General features: G+C 43.5%; 2 protein-coding genes across 5 annotated transcripts in view; one reads left to right on the forward strand and one right to left on the reverse strand.

The window, feature by feature from the left end:
* Positions 1–18548, reverse strand: part of kn (EBF transcription factor knot) — a 135147-nt gene that overhangs the window by 17226 nt on the left and 99373 nt on the right. For 3 of the 4 annotated variants that reach the window (XM_022083937.2, XM_087344768.1, XM_022083929.2), the window contains exons 7-8: positions 12831–12912; positions 237–354 (exon numbers count right to left, since the gene is read on the reverse strand). In XM_022083937.2, the coding sequence (XP_021939629.2) occupies positions 237–354; positions 12831–12912 (200 nt within the window). Of the gene's footprint in view, positions 1–227; positions 355–12830; positions 12913–18548 lie in introns of all 4 variants that reach the window. The other variant, XM_087344769.1, reaches the window with a different exon arrangement.
* LOC110828138 (protein PBDC1) overlaps positions 1–18548 on the forward strand; it is a 232616-nt gene that overhangs the window by 11006 nt on the left and 203062 nt on the right. The gene's annotated exons all lie outside the window — the stretch shown is intronic.

Raw genomic sequence — 18548 nt, forward strand, 5'->3', positions numbered from 1 at the left:
TTATGAAAGAAAAAATAATATATTTAGCGTACAACATTGATTTGACAAATACTGCCAGGCTCTCTGAGAGATTATCCCGTTGTACTGGGCGCCACATGTGCTGATTTACAAATATCAATGAGGAAAACATAATTAAAGCGAGCAGTTTGATCCTGTAGTGGGAGTTTTTTTCTAAATAGGAGTACTTAAGTAACTACAGAAGAATAAAAAATTCGCAATTCACTCACAGTACATACCTTCGGCCGGATCTAGACGCTTCGCTCGGCGGCCATGTTTGGAATTATTGTGGACAAACATGTTATCCGAAATGGCGAGAAGTGGTCCGTCCACTCCTACTTGCGTTGATATGACAACCTGCAAGTGAAGAGAGATTTGCGGTTAACAAAGAGACTAATTCCTGTAATTGGTCTTCAGGTGCTCCGACGTGCCTTACGAATTCGAAAATGGTTTGCAGCTGGAATTAATACGCGCATTGCGAAAAGGAGCTTTTGACCGAATGAACGTATTCATTCGTCGATTATGATTGTAGTCGGCAATAGTCGAGGAATCTGGTCGATTATAAACTCACTTGCCGACCGTGCAGTGATTATTCTATAATTAGTGCCCAAGCACTGTACTGAAAAAAAGAGATCTATGTCGAAACCCGAAGTATTATAAACAGACATTCATATAGAATAAAGCAGCTGTAGTGAATAACAAAATTAAATCCTCGACGAACAGTAGACAACGTTCACGTTAACTTCCGTTGTCATGGTAACAAGTGGTCTCCTTTTTTATACGCTGCAGTACCATACAAATTTAACTAACTAACTAACTAACTAGATGTCTTAGGGAACCCGAAGGTTCATCATCGAATTAATCAAATCCTCTACCGGTCCCTGTCCTGGGCCAGCAGAATCCAGTCTCCTTCAACTCCTATCTCCCATAGATCCCGCCATACAAATTTAACGTTTTTCATAAATTACCTTCTTCGCATCAGATTATTCTCCGCTGACTCAATGTTATTTTTCGTGTTATCAAAATGTGTCTTAATGCTTGATTTTAACATGAAATTGATTTATATTGGTGTTGTTCGACATTAGAAGCTATTTCGATCGTAAAGTAAAGTTTCCAAATTCCGTGATATATTTTATTTTGCGTTATTTTTTTAAATATATTTCCGGTTAAAACTAAATATGAAAGTCTTGTTCACTTCCTTTTCATGCCATAGCAACGTGATATAAGACATGCCATTCAAACGGCACATCTGAACATTACTACATGGTCCCTAACTCCGTTACACTGCTCTGAAAAATGTATCACGGAATTAGAGATATCACGAAAATAGGCAACTTTACCCTATTTCAAATCCTTAGTAAAACATGTCAGTCTTGTGAACAGTATTTATGTTTATGCAAGAAAGTTGGACAAAACTGCACATTGACGGGTCGTTAATAGTAACAGAATTAATTTTGGGTCCCAAAACATTTACACGTTTAATAAGTGTAGATCTCTGATAAATGCTCAACAGTTTGCAGTTATTGTGACATGGAATTTTATCATTACTGCCTCGATGTTAATGGATTTGAGTATAATTGAAATACGAGCAGACATTACAGTATATCTGGACAGGAGTTTTCAGTACAATAATCATATGACTGAACAGAACACGTTCTAATACGTCATCAACTGTCGTGGTTGGTCATGGTGATGAGCCAAATTGAAACAAACTACGCCACTATTATTAAATTGTGTTAACTGGTAAACTGGACGAAAGCCATTTGTGATTAGTCGAGTAAATTAACTTGATACATTTTGCCAAAATGTTAACAAATGGACGCATTATAATAAATACCCTTTGAAAATCCACAGACGGCAGCCATGCGTACATAATCCGTTTCCAATTGACTGTAATGCATTTAAAATGGACATTAAGTAGCCGAATATGATAATTCATATGACAGAACATTAGTGTGTGATCTGGTGAATCACGCTTCGGTAAACTAGTTTTCAAAATCTGGTGTTTGCACGCATTCTGCAGTGACGCAATATGGTTTACTGTACACATTTCCTTTTGAATTTGTTTTGAAACTTTCTGATCGTAATTAAAATACGGTAATTTATGATGAATGAACATTTTGGTTTGAGAGGCACAGAACGTTGGGTAATTTAGTTGGTCTGTCAGTGCGTTAGCTCTTCAGAGGACTTAGCAATCTAATTTTGACAATTGCACCAAAAATACCTTCAGTGTCATTCGTTTCCTTGGAGGTAAGAGGACACTAGCTAGCTACTTTAGTCAGGCGTCCTCTCCTCCTCCTCAGTTTCTCAGCTGTTCGTTCATACGGCTTTGTCCCCACTCGCTTACATTTATCTGCCTGTACGTCCGTCTCCCGTTACACGCGTCTGTTGGCTGGGTGGACTAACTGCAAGGGGAATGCTGAAGATGAACAAGAAGAAGCTTGGGGGAGGAGCCAAGTCCCGAGAGACGAGGCAAGAGAGAAAGCAACCACGAAACAATGAACACCCATCAGAAGCCACCAATAGAATTGCAACAAAAATCACATCCATCGATATTTTAAAGCGTAGAAACACAGGGTTGCTGCTGGAGCCAGAGATGCCCGTATTTGATTAGGGTAGAAAGTTTGCCTCTCGGTCTACAACGCTTTATCAGCTGTGCAGCTAACATCGTCGAATGCCAGGGCAGGTTTTAGAGATGAGTTGAAACGAAGGGTCGTAACTTGTTTTGTTATTCATCCGAATTAGCTACCGTGAAGTGAACTAGATTCGTCCTCAACCACCTGAGCTGCGGGCCGAGAATGAACCCAGCACCTCTTAAATTATTAGCCACGAGGAAGTTAGTTAGCGCTGGCCACGACTAGGAAATGTTTGGGACAGACTGCGAGTAAGATGCGAGACGAATAACATATGTGTAAGGCGTTGCTAACTTTGACGCGCTGACTTCAGAAATGTAGACATGTTCAACGAAGTCTGTAAATACAAACGTTGCTAAGGAAGTCGGTGCCGGAAAGAACCAAGTCTTTACCCGACTCGATAGACCGACTGTTCTTATGTCGGATGCGTGTGTCATTTTGACAGCGACTGTACACAGAAACATTTTCTCACTTAGGAATTATGAAAATCCTGCCACTTGAATTTCCTAATGTGCGATTAGTGAGGCTTTTTGTACACCCTGCCTTTGATGCACCACGTAACCAGCCTGTATTCACACCGAGTGGCTCCATCCATATCTTTTCCTGAATTAGTCCCGACGTTCAAGGCTCGTTTTTAATCTGCTTCGGTCGCGTGCACGTGGTCGGGAAATTTCCTCTGTCAGTTCTGAAGCGGATAGTTCCACGCCGCTCGCTTCGGAATCGCCACGTAACCTGTTTGTTAAAGGGTAACAACTTGTAGGGGCTGTTTCCTCCCTTAAGCTGTATCATCACTTGAGACGGGGATAGGAAGGCCAATCCCGTCCCCTGGGATCCGTGTTTTGGCAAGACGTATGGACACTAAGTCCGACCTTGCTAATTGGAGCATCAGTAATTAGCTCGAAGCAAGGGTCAGTCGCCCAGAACTTGTGTGTGCTTTACTCTGCGTTAGGTCAGCCCCATATGAACCACTTCGCACAAGTTGGGCCAACATCAAGGAGCTTCTTAAACGCATCACAGTGATCGATTCATATCCACGAATTTTCTGTTTGCAGAAAGTTTAACGTGTGTCTGGATTTCTAGGGCAAATAAACTCAGTATTCTTGTCTAACGCGGAAAACCAGTAATTAATTAATTAATTCAGACGGATAATATCTTATCTGCCCTTTTACACGTATTAAATAATCAGATCTGATGTTCTCGCGGCTTTTAATTGTCAGCATTTGTATTGTGGATTGTGGGACACGTGAGCTGCATACAAAATTTTGGTTGCGAAATCTTGCGAGGAGAGACAGCCTTGGAAATGTTTTCGTAGACCGGAGGTTAACATGTTAGATTAATGCCTGCGAATACCAGATAATAGGAAAAGTAGGTTTCAAATTGGTATATAAAAAATGTATTTCGCTGTTTATTTGAAATTAATCTAGATCTGACTTTTCTTAACTTGAATACGAATATGTCAGTTTCCTTACTGGAAGTTTTCGTGTGCTTACTTATCAGCTACATAATATTTTTTCGACTGGCAGTTGAATTTTAATTTCTGTATGACGTTTGAAAATATGTTCGTACACTGTAAAAAATGAAATTGTTTTGTCGTTTAGCCCTCTCTGAATGAGACGTCATTTGCCCAAATAATGACGTTCTTGGTACTCAGGCACTCTGAAATTGTCGGCGCAACAAGGATATCGTCTCTTGTTAACAGGCACCGGAAGTTCGTCACAGTAATCACAAAATCCCGCTGTTGGACCTGTCCCGTGCCAGTTCAGTCCAGTTCTCGCCTTCACAGACAATTTCTTCATCTTTAATTTTAATACTGTGTCCTCGCCCAAGCCATCTTTCCGATGAAATCGCGTTCTGAAGGAACACGGCTTTAAGCCGCCTCAAATAATGCACAAGAAGTTGATTGTCCTCGACTGCGATGCAGAGCGCCGGATCATGGAATCGAATCCCCGGCTGGTCGTCATCGCAGTCGGTTCCCATGGGAACCAGAGTGTAGGGGGTGTGAGGGGGAGAGGGGGGGCTGCGTGGCGCATTCCCGTGGGGCAACCGCTCAATTCCCGAGGGGGGGTGGAGTCTTGTGTTCCACGTTAGGTAGCATCAGCTTGTCTGGCCACAAAATGGCGGGGCACAAGTGGCGCTGCAGTGACTTGTAATCGACACTAACATCGCAAAGACAAAGGAGTGCAGATGAGCGGAAGTGAGATCAGTCTGCTCATGGCTTCAAGTCAAGCAGGGGGTGTGTTCAAAGCAGATGCTCGATTCACTGATAATTGGCGCCCTGTGAGCTGTACGGGTATGTTGTACCGTCAAACACTGAATCCAGAAGGAAAGGGTCGTGGCCTATGTCAGTGCCATAATATAGGAAGTTGAAAGAAAAGTCAGTCATTAGTAGGATTTGAGGTTTTAACGGCGATGAGTCCGAAGATGGCTGTCTTCTGGGTTGTAGTTCTCCATCACCAGGGCGATTCCCTGTTGATGGAGGTAGTATGTACCTCCGAAACGTCGGTAAACTTCTAGCAGACTATTCACGGCGCAATAAGCCAGAAGACAGCCATCTGTAGTTTCCATCCGTTCTTCAGATGTCGATAAAAGCCTGTAGTCTTCATTTCATGATTGAAACATCGCAAGTTTGAATTATTGATATATTTTGGATAGTGATCTAGATGAATACTGAAGAGTTATTCTGCATTATTTGGCTATGAATATTTTAAGGCTCTGCTGTGAAGTATTTTAAGGTCACAGTTCCATGCGGGCGGAGCCATGTTTGAAGAATTGTTACAGGATTTTGCTGTAACATTTGCTGGTTGTGTATTTCAGTTGTGACTCTGTGTAATAAATTAAAGTTGGCGTTAGTTGACTTTTTGAAAAATCGCTTCCGCCTTCCGCTTATTTAAAATGTAATTCTAGACTCGTAATTTGATAACATTAATTAAGATGCGATTGACAGAACTTTTCAGAAATTGTGTTTTGATGTCCGAAGGAAGTAAAAATGGGCCTGTGACTTATTTGAAAACGTCTTTGCGTACTCAGATGAGGGACTTTGATTTTGAGAATCATAATTTGTTTCGTTGCTGTATTCAGGCATGAATTTGGCTTCGTTTGTTTTAAAAATTAGCGCTTTGTTCAGTCCGTGTATCCGCATATACGGAACTCGATATCGTCCGCATAATTTTAACAGTTTATCCTTCCTAATTTCTGTGTTTCAATTACGATCCCATTTCCACGAATGTGATTGCTTAATCCTGCTCTTGTACGAATTTAGAAAACAATGTACGTTGTTGATCCAACTTGGAATTCTGTAGATAGCCCAGTTCTCTGTCAGCTCTGACTGCATTTGAGTGACGTACGAGCAGATAATTGGCTGCCGTTTCATTTTCATTACAATTTGGAAAGGAAAGAGTGAACAGTGGTGATATTGAACGTTGAATTATTCTGAGCGAGGACTCAGAATGCTGAACTTTTAATTCCTAGCCCTGAAGTCATCAATGATTGAGATGAATCGGTGCCATATTAAACTGGTAAAACCTCTGTTCGGCCCGCTTTTAAAGCTGATAGGACGGCGCCGAGGCACTGCAAAGATACGCCGGACTCTGCAGTCGCATCCCGCTTTGTTACCTGGCTATTAATCTCGGTTGCCCTCTGCAGACACTTGCCATGACCAGCAGGGCGTCTCGATTTAATTTCGCATCAACTGGTGGTGATTATGACGACTCTGCGACCATTACTTGAACTGCAGCGAACTCTTATTAATTTTGTGCTAATTGAAACACCAGAACAATATACGTCACGCACTCGGCTAATTTGCGGAGGCCTTCGTCCGGTTTAGACCTAAGTTTTGTTCATGTCACGTGACTTCCTGGCCAAAATACGTTGCGCGTCGCCCCCTTCTTCCGGGCTACGCGCAAGTGACTGAGTCTTTCTTCTGTACTGTTTTCTCGACTAAAATTTTGTATGTATTTCTCGTGTGTGTCCCATAAGAGCGCATTCTCCATGAATCGGACCTGATAATGTTTGGTACAGAGACGAGCCCTTCAATTCTTATCGTTGAATGAGTTACATCCTCCATTTTACTTGGAAGGAAGGAGGAAAATTACGAATAGCTGCGGTCAGAGCAGCGGGACTTCGAATCCAGGGTGTCCCAGGCACGGATCACTACAGATGCGCACTGTGCAGTCTTGAAAGAGCTTCCTCCACACCTGCTATTGATTCATCTGTTGCAAAGTAGCACTTCCTTCCCTCCGATGGAACAAAAGGTCTTCGACGCGTCGCAGGACGAGGGGCTGTCTGCGCCTAAGCCCAATAGTTTATAGAGATCCAGATAATGACACATGAATAACGGCGGGCGCAAAACAAAAGAACGGCAGTGGACATGGGGCGGGGGCGGGGGGAATTACCGGCCTTACGACACGAAATATATTTTTCGCCCGTTTTGATTTTTACGGCGCAAGTCTTTTTGAGCGTAAATGAAAAAAAATGTGAGGGGTTGTGATATAAGGGAAATATTGGCTGCTGGGGTAAGTTCCGAAGCGAGCAGTGGAGATAGAATTGGCGACATGTGAATAACCTGTTAAGAAGAGTAACAAACACTCAGTAGCTTTTGAATGGCCTTAAATCTCAAAATGCAGTAACTCGTTATGCATAGTTTGACAGCTGTAAAGTCCGTCAGTGGACAGGGTCCGAAGGCCGCTTAGTTTAGTTTTCATTGTCAGATACTTTTCAATATGGACACATCTTAATATTTCATTTAATTCTATTTTTATCAACTGTCCGCTTTCCAGAAAGTGCGTACCCCACCGTTGATTAAGACGAAAATATATTCTTTTTTGCGTTAGATTTACTGAGCACATCGGTGTCTGTACCCGGTTCGAATCTCGTGCAGTTGCCTAGGTCCATGAAAGTGGCTCACTTTAAAATAGGCCACGGTTCTGTAGAAATAGCTGTGAAAACGAACAGGTTTGCTAAAGAAGTCAGTGTTTTCGGATTGTGGCCGTTTGTTAGGATTGCTGTGACCTCTTTTCGTGCTGGTCTAAGAGAGCAGGCAGATGGAGTGCATTTATGGAGGAGGCCACAGGCAAAATAGAAATATTTCAAATCTAAATCCTATTCTATGAGGGTGGGAGGGGTATTTACCCTACTGCTGGAAGGCGAGGGGAGGATTTCGGATTGAAATTGAAACAAACGACGTTCGAGTTTACAGGAAAGTGAAGATTTCTTTTGAGGAAGCCACTGTTGGATAGGACAATGTATGTATAATATTGTGATTGATAAAGTTAGTAATGTCAATAGTAATAATAAAGCCAGAAGAGATATTATGAAAGAATATTTTGAGTCATTGTCCGTGAGAAATGAAGTACCTTAGCAAATGCAGCGTTTAGTCTGAAGTCATTACTTAAATTCAGATGGTTGACGAGGCTCTTAATTTTTGCTGATTTGTTTCGGTGGAATAAATTGCCACCATCTTCAGACCCAGAAAAACATCACCAATTCGAGATATTAGGGGCATGAAATTAAATCTTCGCGCGCCGTAAAACTTGTCATTGGACAGATTACTCTGACGCTTCGGCTGACTCTACTTCGTTAAAAGGTGTCTTTCGATAGGATGCCGAGTGAATGAAAGTGCGAACACATCCACCGGGAATCGAATCCCTGCCTTAGTCGTTCACTGCACAGCCGACGTTTAATTGTGTGCTTATATTAAATTATAATAAGAGATCCTATCGTTGGACCCGCGGCGCAAGAAGGCGCATGCGCGTGGTAGCTGCTCGCTGGACCCTGCGCTGCAGGAAGACAATAGAAAGATCTGGCTCTCTCTACAGGAGCCGTTCAGTCCAAGAATGGCTTACAACTTCGTCTTGAAACTGTTGTCTTCGTCAGAAGCTCTACAATGACACACAGCACAGCATGCAGCCCTCCCGATTTATATTAATCTAAATTTACCACCCCTTAACGCCGTCAAAATTTACCCCCCTCCCCTCAGTAGGAACTTCTAAATTATGTATTAAACTTCCAAATTAATAGCCTCAGCTTTCGCTAATACAAAATTTCAAAATTCCGTCTCTTATGCCAATCACTCTTACTTTATCCTTAACAGAAGGACGAGCGGGCATTGCCTGGGGACCTTCTAGCTATACGATGCTCTTTCTCCCCCCCAGATATCGAAGTGTCTCTCACTTCTCCCCCACCAATTTCCTCTCTCTCTCGCTGTAGTGTCTGAGTAAGAACAAGGGCTGAATTGCAAGTGTCTCAAAACAAAATGCGAGGAGAAATAGTGATCAAGCGTGTTCTGAGGCCCGATTACACAACGGGAAACTTTTATAATTGTACGTTTTACCCGGTGAAGTGATGGGACAGACATGTAGTAGGGACGAAGTACGGAAAGTGCTTACGAATTCTGTGGGGACTGATTTTGGTTTACTGTTATCGAAAGGCTGCGAAGGGGATTAGAAGGATAATATTAATATGGATCTCGGGAGGAAACTGCAGAAAAGAGAGTTGGGTTGAACTGGCTTAGCTCTGTTGACAGGTATTGGGCACTACCGATTGTTTTTAAAGTTATGTTAACTGCGGAAGGAGTTAGGACAAATACGTAAAACAAACGAAGTGCTTCCGGTAAAACACTTGACGAGCGTCTGTCTTGATAGAAATTAGACGTCTATCAGAACACGTGCTGGCTGTCCTTGTGACTTGTTGCTTTCATGCTCGGAGCTGTCGGCCGGTGCAGAATAAAGGTTTCTGATCGGAAAATGAAACTGTGTTGGCTCCGCCACGCTCGGATCCACTCCGCTGAGCCAATCCGCCCAACTGCGGCGTCTGGCCGGCGATAAGTCGCCAGGGATTAGGTAGGGCCTGCAGGCCGCCATTGTTCTTGGAGATCTCGCACAAGTTATAAATTCCAAAACGTGACAGTTCTCTTCTTGGACGAAGTGCCGGAAGTTCCTCTGTGTGTTTTCACATTCTGCGTTTTGCTGCTCGTTCGTTTGTTAGTGTCCTCTTCTCATTGGCTTCGTGGCTTTTGGAGTGCTCAGACTTCACAAACGCAGGCGTAGAGAACGCTGAATCAGTTGAATCAGTTCTTAGGCGCAGGCCTGCAAAACACTGCTTGGTCTTTCCAAAGCAAAAGATTGAAATGCACGAGACTACATTCCCGTTGTTTTTGTACGGGCGTGACTTAGGTCTTTGCTCCACGGGGGGGGGGGGACCAGATTGAGGGCGTTATTGAAAACCGGAAACTGAGAGGGGAACTTGGTTCAAACACAGAGGAAATCAGAAGAAAGGTGAGAAAAATTAATGACGTTGAGCTTAATAGTTTGAAATATTCAGCAGGTATTGCCACTTTCGCCGGAAAACGTGAAGAGGGAAAGAAATTTGAAGAACCTGTCGTAGATGGCACATTTTATTGTAATGGATCTTAAAAAGGAATTCGGTGTGTGGGTGTGGACTGGATTCATCTGACTCAGGATAGGAACTGTCGGGTCCTGTAAGAGGCAGGGGACATCTTTTATGTCTGAGTCTGCAGTGGTTCCTCGAGTATAACTTGGCTTTGCGGAATGTTACGAAGCGAAATGTCTGAAATGGAAGAACGTCGACGAAAAAGGATGGATAGAAAGAAAGAAAGAAAGAAAGAATAAACAGTCGTACAAAATCAACGTCTGGGAGCGTTAGTTACGGCTTTTGAGAAGTTCCGACCAGCATGCACATAACGTGACGTCATTACGTATTTTTGCTTCTAGAAAGGTGTGAAGGCGTATGAGAGATTTTGACAGATCGAATCAAGGAACAGGAGGAGTAATGTTCCAAGGTTGCAAGGGGACAGACTAGGAACTAACGCTCAGTGCCACAAATGAAAAGACGACTCGTGGGTTGGAAGAAGCTTTTTCTGAAAGGGTCCAGTTGGGACGAACAGGAGGAAATATTGATTTCCGTCATTTATCCAAGAGACGGACGGACGGAAGCAAGTCGCTGCTCGCAGGGTCGGAACACGGAGCGCTGTGCCTTGTGATCGTAACAAAACAGTGCGCTGCCTGCCGGTCCTGATAGGGAATCTGATGTCGAGGGTTAGGACTGCTCACACGTGCGATCTGAGTAACAAGCCAATTTGTCTGTAAATGGGCTAGTGTGGTTTCAGCCATTTGCGGCGGTGAATAATGCCGAATATGGTTGACGTGCGAGACAATCGGACATGGGCTGGGTGGCCGACAACCTCAGACTTCGCTTCCCTGGCAGCCTCTAGTAGGCCCAGGATGGCGCTCCTCGCCCGAACGGCTGTACCACGCGCGGGATCTCCTGGCAGATCAGGTGTTCGGCGACCCTGACATCGCCTTATAAATCGTGGAGTGGCATTTCGATTTAAGGCGAAGCATGTCTTGCCTGTGCGTAAGGCTTTCGTGTGTCAGCGTCATGTTTGAAAGTCTGCAGCGACTGCGTAAGAGCCTGTTTCGTGTTTGTTTTGTTGTTTGCTTACGCTTACAGACGCTAGACGTAGGTGTCAAATGATCATTACGGAACATAGAACTTGTTATTCATTCGTTGGTTGATTGATTGATTCATATGTAGATTTAACAATGATCTTTTATCTGTAGAGCATCGTTTGATGTTGAAAGACCGATAACGCGATGGATACATCAGTGAATTTATTGCTTGTTTCGTGATTGTCTCCCTTCTGAGGCCAGAAGTAAGCGCGGAAATAAGATCAAAGAGGACTGGACGAGACATGGGAGAGACCAGAAAAGCGTACACAGATTTTGCCAGAAATCTGGAGGGATGAAAAAGTTTGGGAGACCTAAACGTCAGCAGGAGATGAATCTTAAAGAACTATGACATGACTGTGAGGACTGGATTAATGTGGCTCAGGGTACGAACCAGTGGCGAGCTCTTTTGAACACGGGGTTTCCCCTCTGCAGGAACTGAACATTAAAAGAAAAAAACTGTAGTCATTTCTGCTCTGACTGAGATGCATAATTGATGCGCGACTCTGTACTTTGCAATCCAGAATAAGTTCACCTACCCCTGGCTCCCCCCCCCCCCCCCCACCATTACCCTATCCTCTTAAAGTTTTTAATCAGTCTACAAATTCTCTTCCTCTTTGTCGCACTGACACCATCTTGCGTTACGTAGGCGACTAATTTCACACAGCAAAGTTTTCACAACCTCCCCCCCCCCCCTACATCTTCTGTTGCTATGGCTAATTGCTGCACCTCTGAGACGCTATTAAAGCAACACGGTCTTCTGAGACAGTTTATTTTTAGAAAACTGTTCCTAATTTCTTCTCTTTTCTGAACCCTTGTTCTATCTCCGCCGCTATCTTCCCTCGCGCTCGTCGTCGTGATAGCTGACTGCATCCGATGTTCTATCTCCGCCGCAAATTCCGATTGTCTTAAGCCAAGATTTTACGACATGAACTCGCAGTATAAAAAGAACCCGGTCTTTCTTACAAGCACCGGATTATCATTGCGATGTGCGTCTATGGATAGCAAACAGTTATGTCGGAAATAAACCATCCGAGATTTTACCCAGCATTTAAGAACCAGTCTGTCGGCCATTTTGTACATAATGCAGGTTAAAAATTAAAACCACTTGAATAATACAAAGCAAATTATCAACTCATTACCGCAGAAGAAGATAATTGAAGTCCGACTCCGCGTGAAAAATGCACTTTTGTCAGAAAACCTGAATACAAGAGACCGCTTGGAACACAGATGTAGTCGTTGATGGGAGGATAATATTAAAGCGGATAACTGAAGGGTGTGAGTGTGTTCACTGGCTTGAAGCTACTCAGGATCGATTCCATTTATGGGATTTTATGATCACAAAATGACTGTCAAAAGACGATCATTTTTTTGACTAGCTGAGCAACCGTAAGCTAATCAGGAAGTGGGTTGTGGGATGCGACGTGGAAGTGAATGGCTCTTTTAGTGAGTGCAGAATCTTTCTGGAGTGCTAACGAAGAAAGTCGGTCCAGCGTATATCTGATTCTAGGATCACATTTTAATGATGATAATGAATGTACGAGAGCTGAAAGACAGTTTACAAAATAAAATGTAACTTTGCCCGTGTAGGGCGGAACGGCGCTCGCTGTGGTGTTAAGGACGCAGCATAGAACGGCCATAGGTGACTGTGTTCAGTGCTTCATCACACGCGGCGTCTGTTTGTACGAGTTAGTAAAACACTTTTCTGGTGTCTGGGAAATACATGTTCTGTTCTTACCTGAAATCTTCTCATGTCCCGAGGGTTTCCCGCGTTCTTGAGACAATTCTGATTGCACTTGAGGAAAAACTTCAGGAAGAACCTGTGAACAGACGGAAAATTGCCAGTCAGTTAAATTAATACGAGTTATAATGTGACAGGTGCTTCTGGAATAGGGCTATACAAGATAAAGTATTTTAAATATTGTAATTAATTTAAGGCAGAGTACAAAATACTGCCATGCAGTTTCGTTAACAAACATCATAGAACAAAGTCTTTCTTCAGAAGCTGATTGTCGTTTAGGTTGTCAAGAAATACCCATCGTTCTGTGGAATGAGAGGTTTCATTACCTTGTTTAAAGCTCCCCGTGACTGGACCCTGTCCCGAGTAAGATGAACCTAGTTTACGTGTTCGCAGTTTGTTTAAGAACACTTTTAATATTATCCTTCCATCTGCGTCTTTAAACGTGGCCCCTCTGCCTCAGGCATTGAACGAATTTGAGTGCGGACGAATTACGTACGCGTATCTGCGCGATCTTGAATGCCGTATGTACCCAGAGATCGTTCCGTTCAAAGTTCAGCGACCGGTTTGTTCTGCTTGCGTCGTGTGGCAAGCCTCAGGAGATGACAAGTAAAGAATGTGTAAAGTGGGGTCCAGCATCCCCAGTGTGCGGGACTTAACGTCCCAATTGCCATTCGTAGTGCCAGATCGTTCTCCCGCTACGGCCGGGCTAAATAATCCATGAGGCCGAGTGCACCGGGCCCCTACCAGCAGGGAACGCGAGGCGCTCCGGGGAATCACCACGTAGCCCGGAGGAAAACTACGCGACTGACCGCGGTGGAGGAACGCAGTTGCGTGAGAATCAATCTGCCACCGCCTTTTGTTCTGACCAGTGATGTGATATCGCATTTCGACGAATGTTCGTCATGAGATTTGCACATTTTAATTGCATTTATATTAAGAAACATTCGAATCACTTATTTTTACGATTAGCTAAATTTGAGGCGAATTTTAATTGGATTTATTTTAAAGTTCGTATATATAAATTTTCACCCGTATAAACCAGAATTTATAGCGACACATTTGAATGTATCTCCAATACTAAATTTCGTCGACTGAAGGGCAGTCACGACCTTCGCGCTGTTTGTTAGTCGAACTATGTTTGCGCAGAGAAAAGAGGAGCTAATGGCAATTTTAGCAGACAAAATGCAATAAATGATGCAAGAATACGAGAAGAAATTTCCTGAAATTGTAATCAAAACGAGGGTCACACATGAAAGACTTGAATAATATATTCGCAAAAACAAGCATATTAATGAAACAATTGTTATGTGCTTACTTTTCATAACAAAACTGTCGACGAGTACGTGCAAGTTTTTCCCGAGGACAACTGCACGTATTTTAGTTATCAGTGGTGGACTGGCTGGCTGCCTGTTCCTGCCAGTTTTTATTGTGTGCTGCTAATATTGAAATTACTGTCTTTTTCATTCACGTGTTCTATACTGTATATTTATCAATTATATCAAAACAACGGGCTGAATTGTTTTCCTGTACTGTGTTGGAAACGTGGAAGGGTTTCTCCATGTTTGCACAAGACTGGGAAAACTGCCGTGGACCTTTTTCACCACACACACACACACACAGACAGAACCCAAACATTGCTCATGTCACAATACAGTTGTTTGCAAAATCTGGTATGCAGTGGCAAACGAATTCGAGAGGTTTCCATTGGAACACGAACGTTAGCTCCATTCCACTACCACAGTATCAGCCGCAGTGTGCTGCAGGAATGGCTGTTACAGTGGCGGATTTACAGAATTGCTTGCTTTTCATAATGTGTGCAAGGAGTGAAAAATAACTTAGTGGAATCCGTTCTTGAAGTACAGAAAGGTCGTAGGGACATGACATGATGGATGTGCCTGAGATAGGTTGTGAGCATGGGAGCTGGATGGAACTGGCTTAGGGTCGAGTCATATTGGTGGATTTTGGTGATAGAAGCCGCGTGCTACCGCAGCGATAGTCTATTATCATCACCATTATTACATTAAAATTAATGCCTTTCCTGTGTCTGAGCTCAGCGTCGGAGGGTGACCTAGACCTCGAAGTTAACTGAGCTGAGTGATCAATGCCACAGCCCGACCTCTTCACCGGTGGACGGGGACCTCGTGTGGACCCAGAGCGTCGGGGAAAGACAAAAAGTGAGCTGTAAGCGTACAGGGAAGGCGTCTGTTGGGACCGTAGTGCCTTTGCTACTAAGAACGGGATGCGGGTTACAATTAAGGAACTGCGTCTCGTTGTACGCGAGAGAATCGGCCGGATAACAAGCGATATTGCAGCCTGCACGCATGGCTTCTCCAGATGGACAGCTGCTTAGAGCTGGTACATAAGAAGAACTCATGTCAGCGTAAGACTGGCTCTTCTGAACAGAGTTTTGGAGAAGGTTTCCTGCACCTAGACGGGCTAGCTTTAGCATTTGTAGAAGATTATCCTCGTGTTGGTTTCATACGTGGAGAACGTAGTCGTTTTGTAAATAAGTCATCAGAAGGTGACACCAATGAATTCAACGGCACTGTGAGTGAGCCAGTCCGCCGCTGTGCTCCATCCTCACGACAGAATGAAATGGTCAGACCGACACCAGTTGTTAGTTAGTCGTGCTTTTTGTGGTCGGACAATCAGAAGTTAACACACACGATTCGTGTGCCCTGATTTCATTGGACGCGACACAAAACATGCCCTCATATACATAACAGCATGCGATGAAAAATTCAGCGTTCACCCAACCCCTCCCCGTTCGCCCCCCACATTTTTAAAAACAAAACACTACATCGAACAGAAAACAATTTCAGGTCCTTTAAAAATACTTTTTCTATATCACTGTTAATTGCAGCGTGGTTCTAGTGTAAGGAGTGGCAGAACTAGCTTGTTCGAAATTATTCAACTCCTCATAGACACACATTTGATTGTTCTTATGAAGATATCTTCACACTCAGGTCTATGTGAAGCTGGTCTGTATTGCGCTATTATGAAATTGTTTAATGCCGTCTCCTAAGATCTGTACTCAAGCGTCAATCCGCCTAGTGGTCGGTTTACATGCAAATTTTGTTTGTATTTGTTGTGTCATGACCTGCAGATGGCAGCATCACGCGACGATTGTCCCTGCTGCCTTTGGTCTTCTGGGTTGTGACGCCTTGCGGGTTTGTACGTGGTTACAGACATTTAGGAGGAATGTATCGCCTCCATCTTCATGGTCGCGGCCAGCTGCTGAGATGAGTGGCACTGAATGGACCCTTATCGACCTTAAGGACGGAGGCGGCACGATTCTCTGAACACAACGGCAACCATACGGAAGGATACCATTCCGCGACTTCGCCGTTGTGCTTTTGTTCCTTCAGAGTGAGACGCGGTGTGAGCTGCACAGCAAGTATCGATGTATCGATAATCGAGATGCGATTTAACTTCGCATTTTCAGCGAGTCTGTCACGGTCGGCCCTGCTTTGTGATTCAAGAGTACAAATGTTGCATAAAAGCTGATGTAGAGGACATGGATCCAATTATCGCTGGCGATTATAATTGAGTTTCGCAAGTGTTATTTTGAACTCGCTATTGGAAACATATCAGGAATTTAACTACTCTGTTTGAGCAGATTAGAGATAGGGAGGGTTTTTTTTTTTCCATCTGAGTCATTATCAGTCATCCCTTCTCACACTCATTCAATCACTGCTCAGTTACTCACCGACCATCACGCAGTTAGCTAATAAAATCGAATATGTACATCAGTTTCATGTCACCTACCGTCAGCACATCGCGTTGCTGGTTATTTGTGGTTCTGACTTCGTCTCGTCCTTAAAGCGGTTTATTGTACTTCTTATAGGCCTCGAAATCAATAGTTTTTAACTTATCTTAAAGTCATTATGATTAAACACGGACCCTTATGGACCCAGGACGTTTTATTCCGTCGCCATTTGGAACATATTTTGTCTTAATACTTGTTTCTCGAAAGGTTCCAGTAGCAATTTCGCGTGGTCACAGGCTGGTCGAAGCTACGAGTGTGGAACGGTCGCCATTGGTGGCTGTTTGCACAGATTTTGAAGAAAAAAAGGATAAATTTGTTTCTAAACTATTTATGACTAATCGAATCAAATGAAACCACTGTAAAGAACGGACATGAGATTATTGAGTCTTCTTGAAAGTAAAATTATGTTGTCCTTTCATGTAGTACCATGTTCAATCTCCGAAACATTTTAAGTCTTGATGAATATGCCTGTCTTCTGGGAGTTTGCGCGCTATGTAATCTGGTAGATATTGGCTGACGTTTCACGGGTACTTACTACCTTTATCATCGGGGTGGTAGACAGTGGTGATAAGCTAGTAAGCACTTCTGAAACGTCGGTCAGTTTTAAGGGGAATATACGACGCAAAGTCCCAGATGACATCCATCTTTATGGTTGTCAGACATACGAGAATATCTGTTCACTTTTAATTCGGAAGAAAAATGTTCCGATGTTTGCGCGTGTAGAGGAATTATTAATGCATGCATGGAATGTAATAAGGACTCGGGTCCATGCAATAAAATTTCTTATTTTATTATTCGCTTGCGTTCAGACAGTCTTGAACTGCTGAGGCGGTTTCTGTGTGTCGATGTTCACAGAGCGTCGCACTAGTTGCAGTGACCATAGGACAAGATATGTAATAATTCATAAGAGAATTCCATTTCCATGTTTTGGTTGTCATTCATTGGGGGCACTTGTGTGAGGCTGGAACACTCACACACACACCGACCATATTGTATTGCAATCGGGTTGTTTGTGTGTGCGCGCGCGCCAGAATTCATGCACATTTAAATCTCGTGTTTCAATTTGTCACTCCGACGTGATACATCGCATCTGGACGTGATTGAAACATTGTTGGGGGGGGGGGGGGGACACTCGACCTGGCTCTGCACTTTGACACGTCGCATCGCGCTATTCTGATTGACATCACCTCGGCTGTCCCTCATATACCACTCCACATCGACTCTTACCAATTACGGAGCGGACGTTCTGAACATGAAGCCAAGGATAATTTTAAAGATTTTTGAGTTGAATGTCTGCCCGTCCGAATGCGGAACATTTCATACTTTTCTCGGCACGTGCAAATGTTCACGCGTGTCTTCTCCAATCGCAAAGAAACATTTTCGAGGCACGGTTTTCAGAAACGTGGTTCTAACAACCGAGTCATGGCGATGTAACAATTAAATATGCCTCTGAGAAGGTGACACTACAAAAGTTACTGTTGAGGGTTATATGTAGTGCTAATGTCACAGTTGTATTTTTCTAAAATTGTCCACAGTACTCTGTCCGGCCACTGCCCCCACCTCCAAGAAAACCCCTCGGCTCATCTAACTTTCTGTCCAAATAACATCGATGGCTCTTTCTCCGGGAGTAAATCTGACGGATCGCGAAACTGTCGGCTGGCCTCCATCAGGTGCCGAGATTAAGTCCCCTATACATGTCCATTGCTTAGACGGAGGGAATCATTTATTATCACAGAGTGTTCCAAAAAAGAAGGAGGTTAATATTCTATTCGCTCACCTCTTGCAGCATTGTGCAGGGGATCAGTGACCACAGTGGGGTAATATTAGAAGTGGAATGGGAAGAAAAAATCCGTGAACCGCAGGTAGAAAGATTAGTCCCCATGTTCCATAAAACAAATGTTTTAGGATTACAAAGCTTTCTTCGGGAAAAGTTTAAATTATGGGCT

This window comes from Zootermopsis nevadensis, unplaced genomic scaffold, assembly GCF_977971745.1.
Source record: "Zootermopsis nevadensis isolate Lab colony 2312 unplaced genomic scaffold, Znev_1.0 Znev_ptg000008l, whole genome shotgun sequence".
Taxonomy (NCBI): Eukaryota; Metazoa; Arthropoda; class Insecta; order Blattodea; family Termopsidae; genus Zootermopsis; species Zootermopsis nevadensis.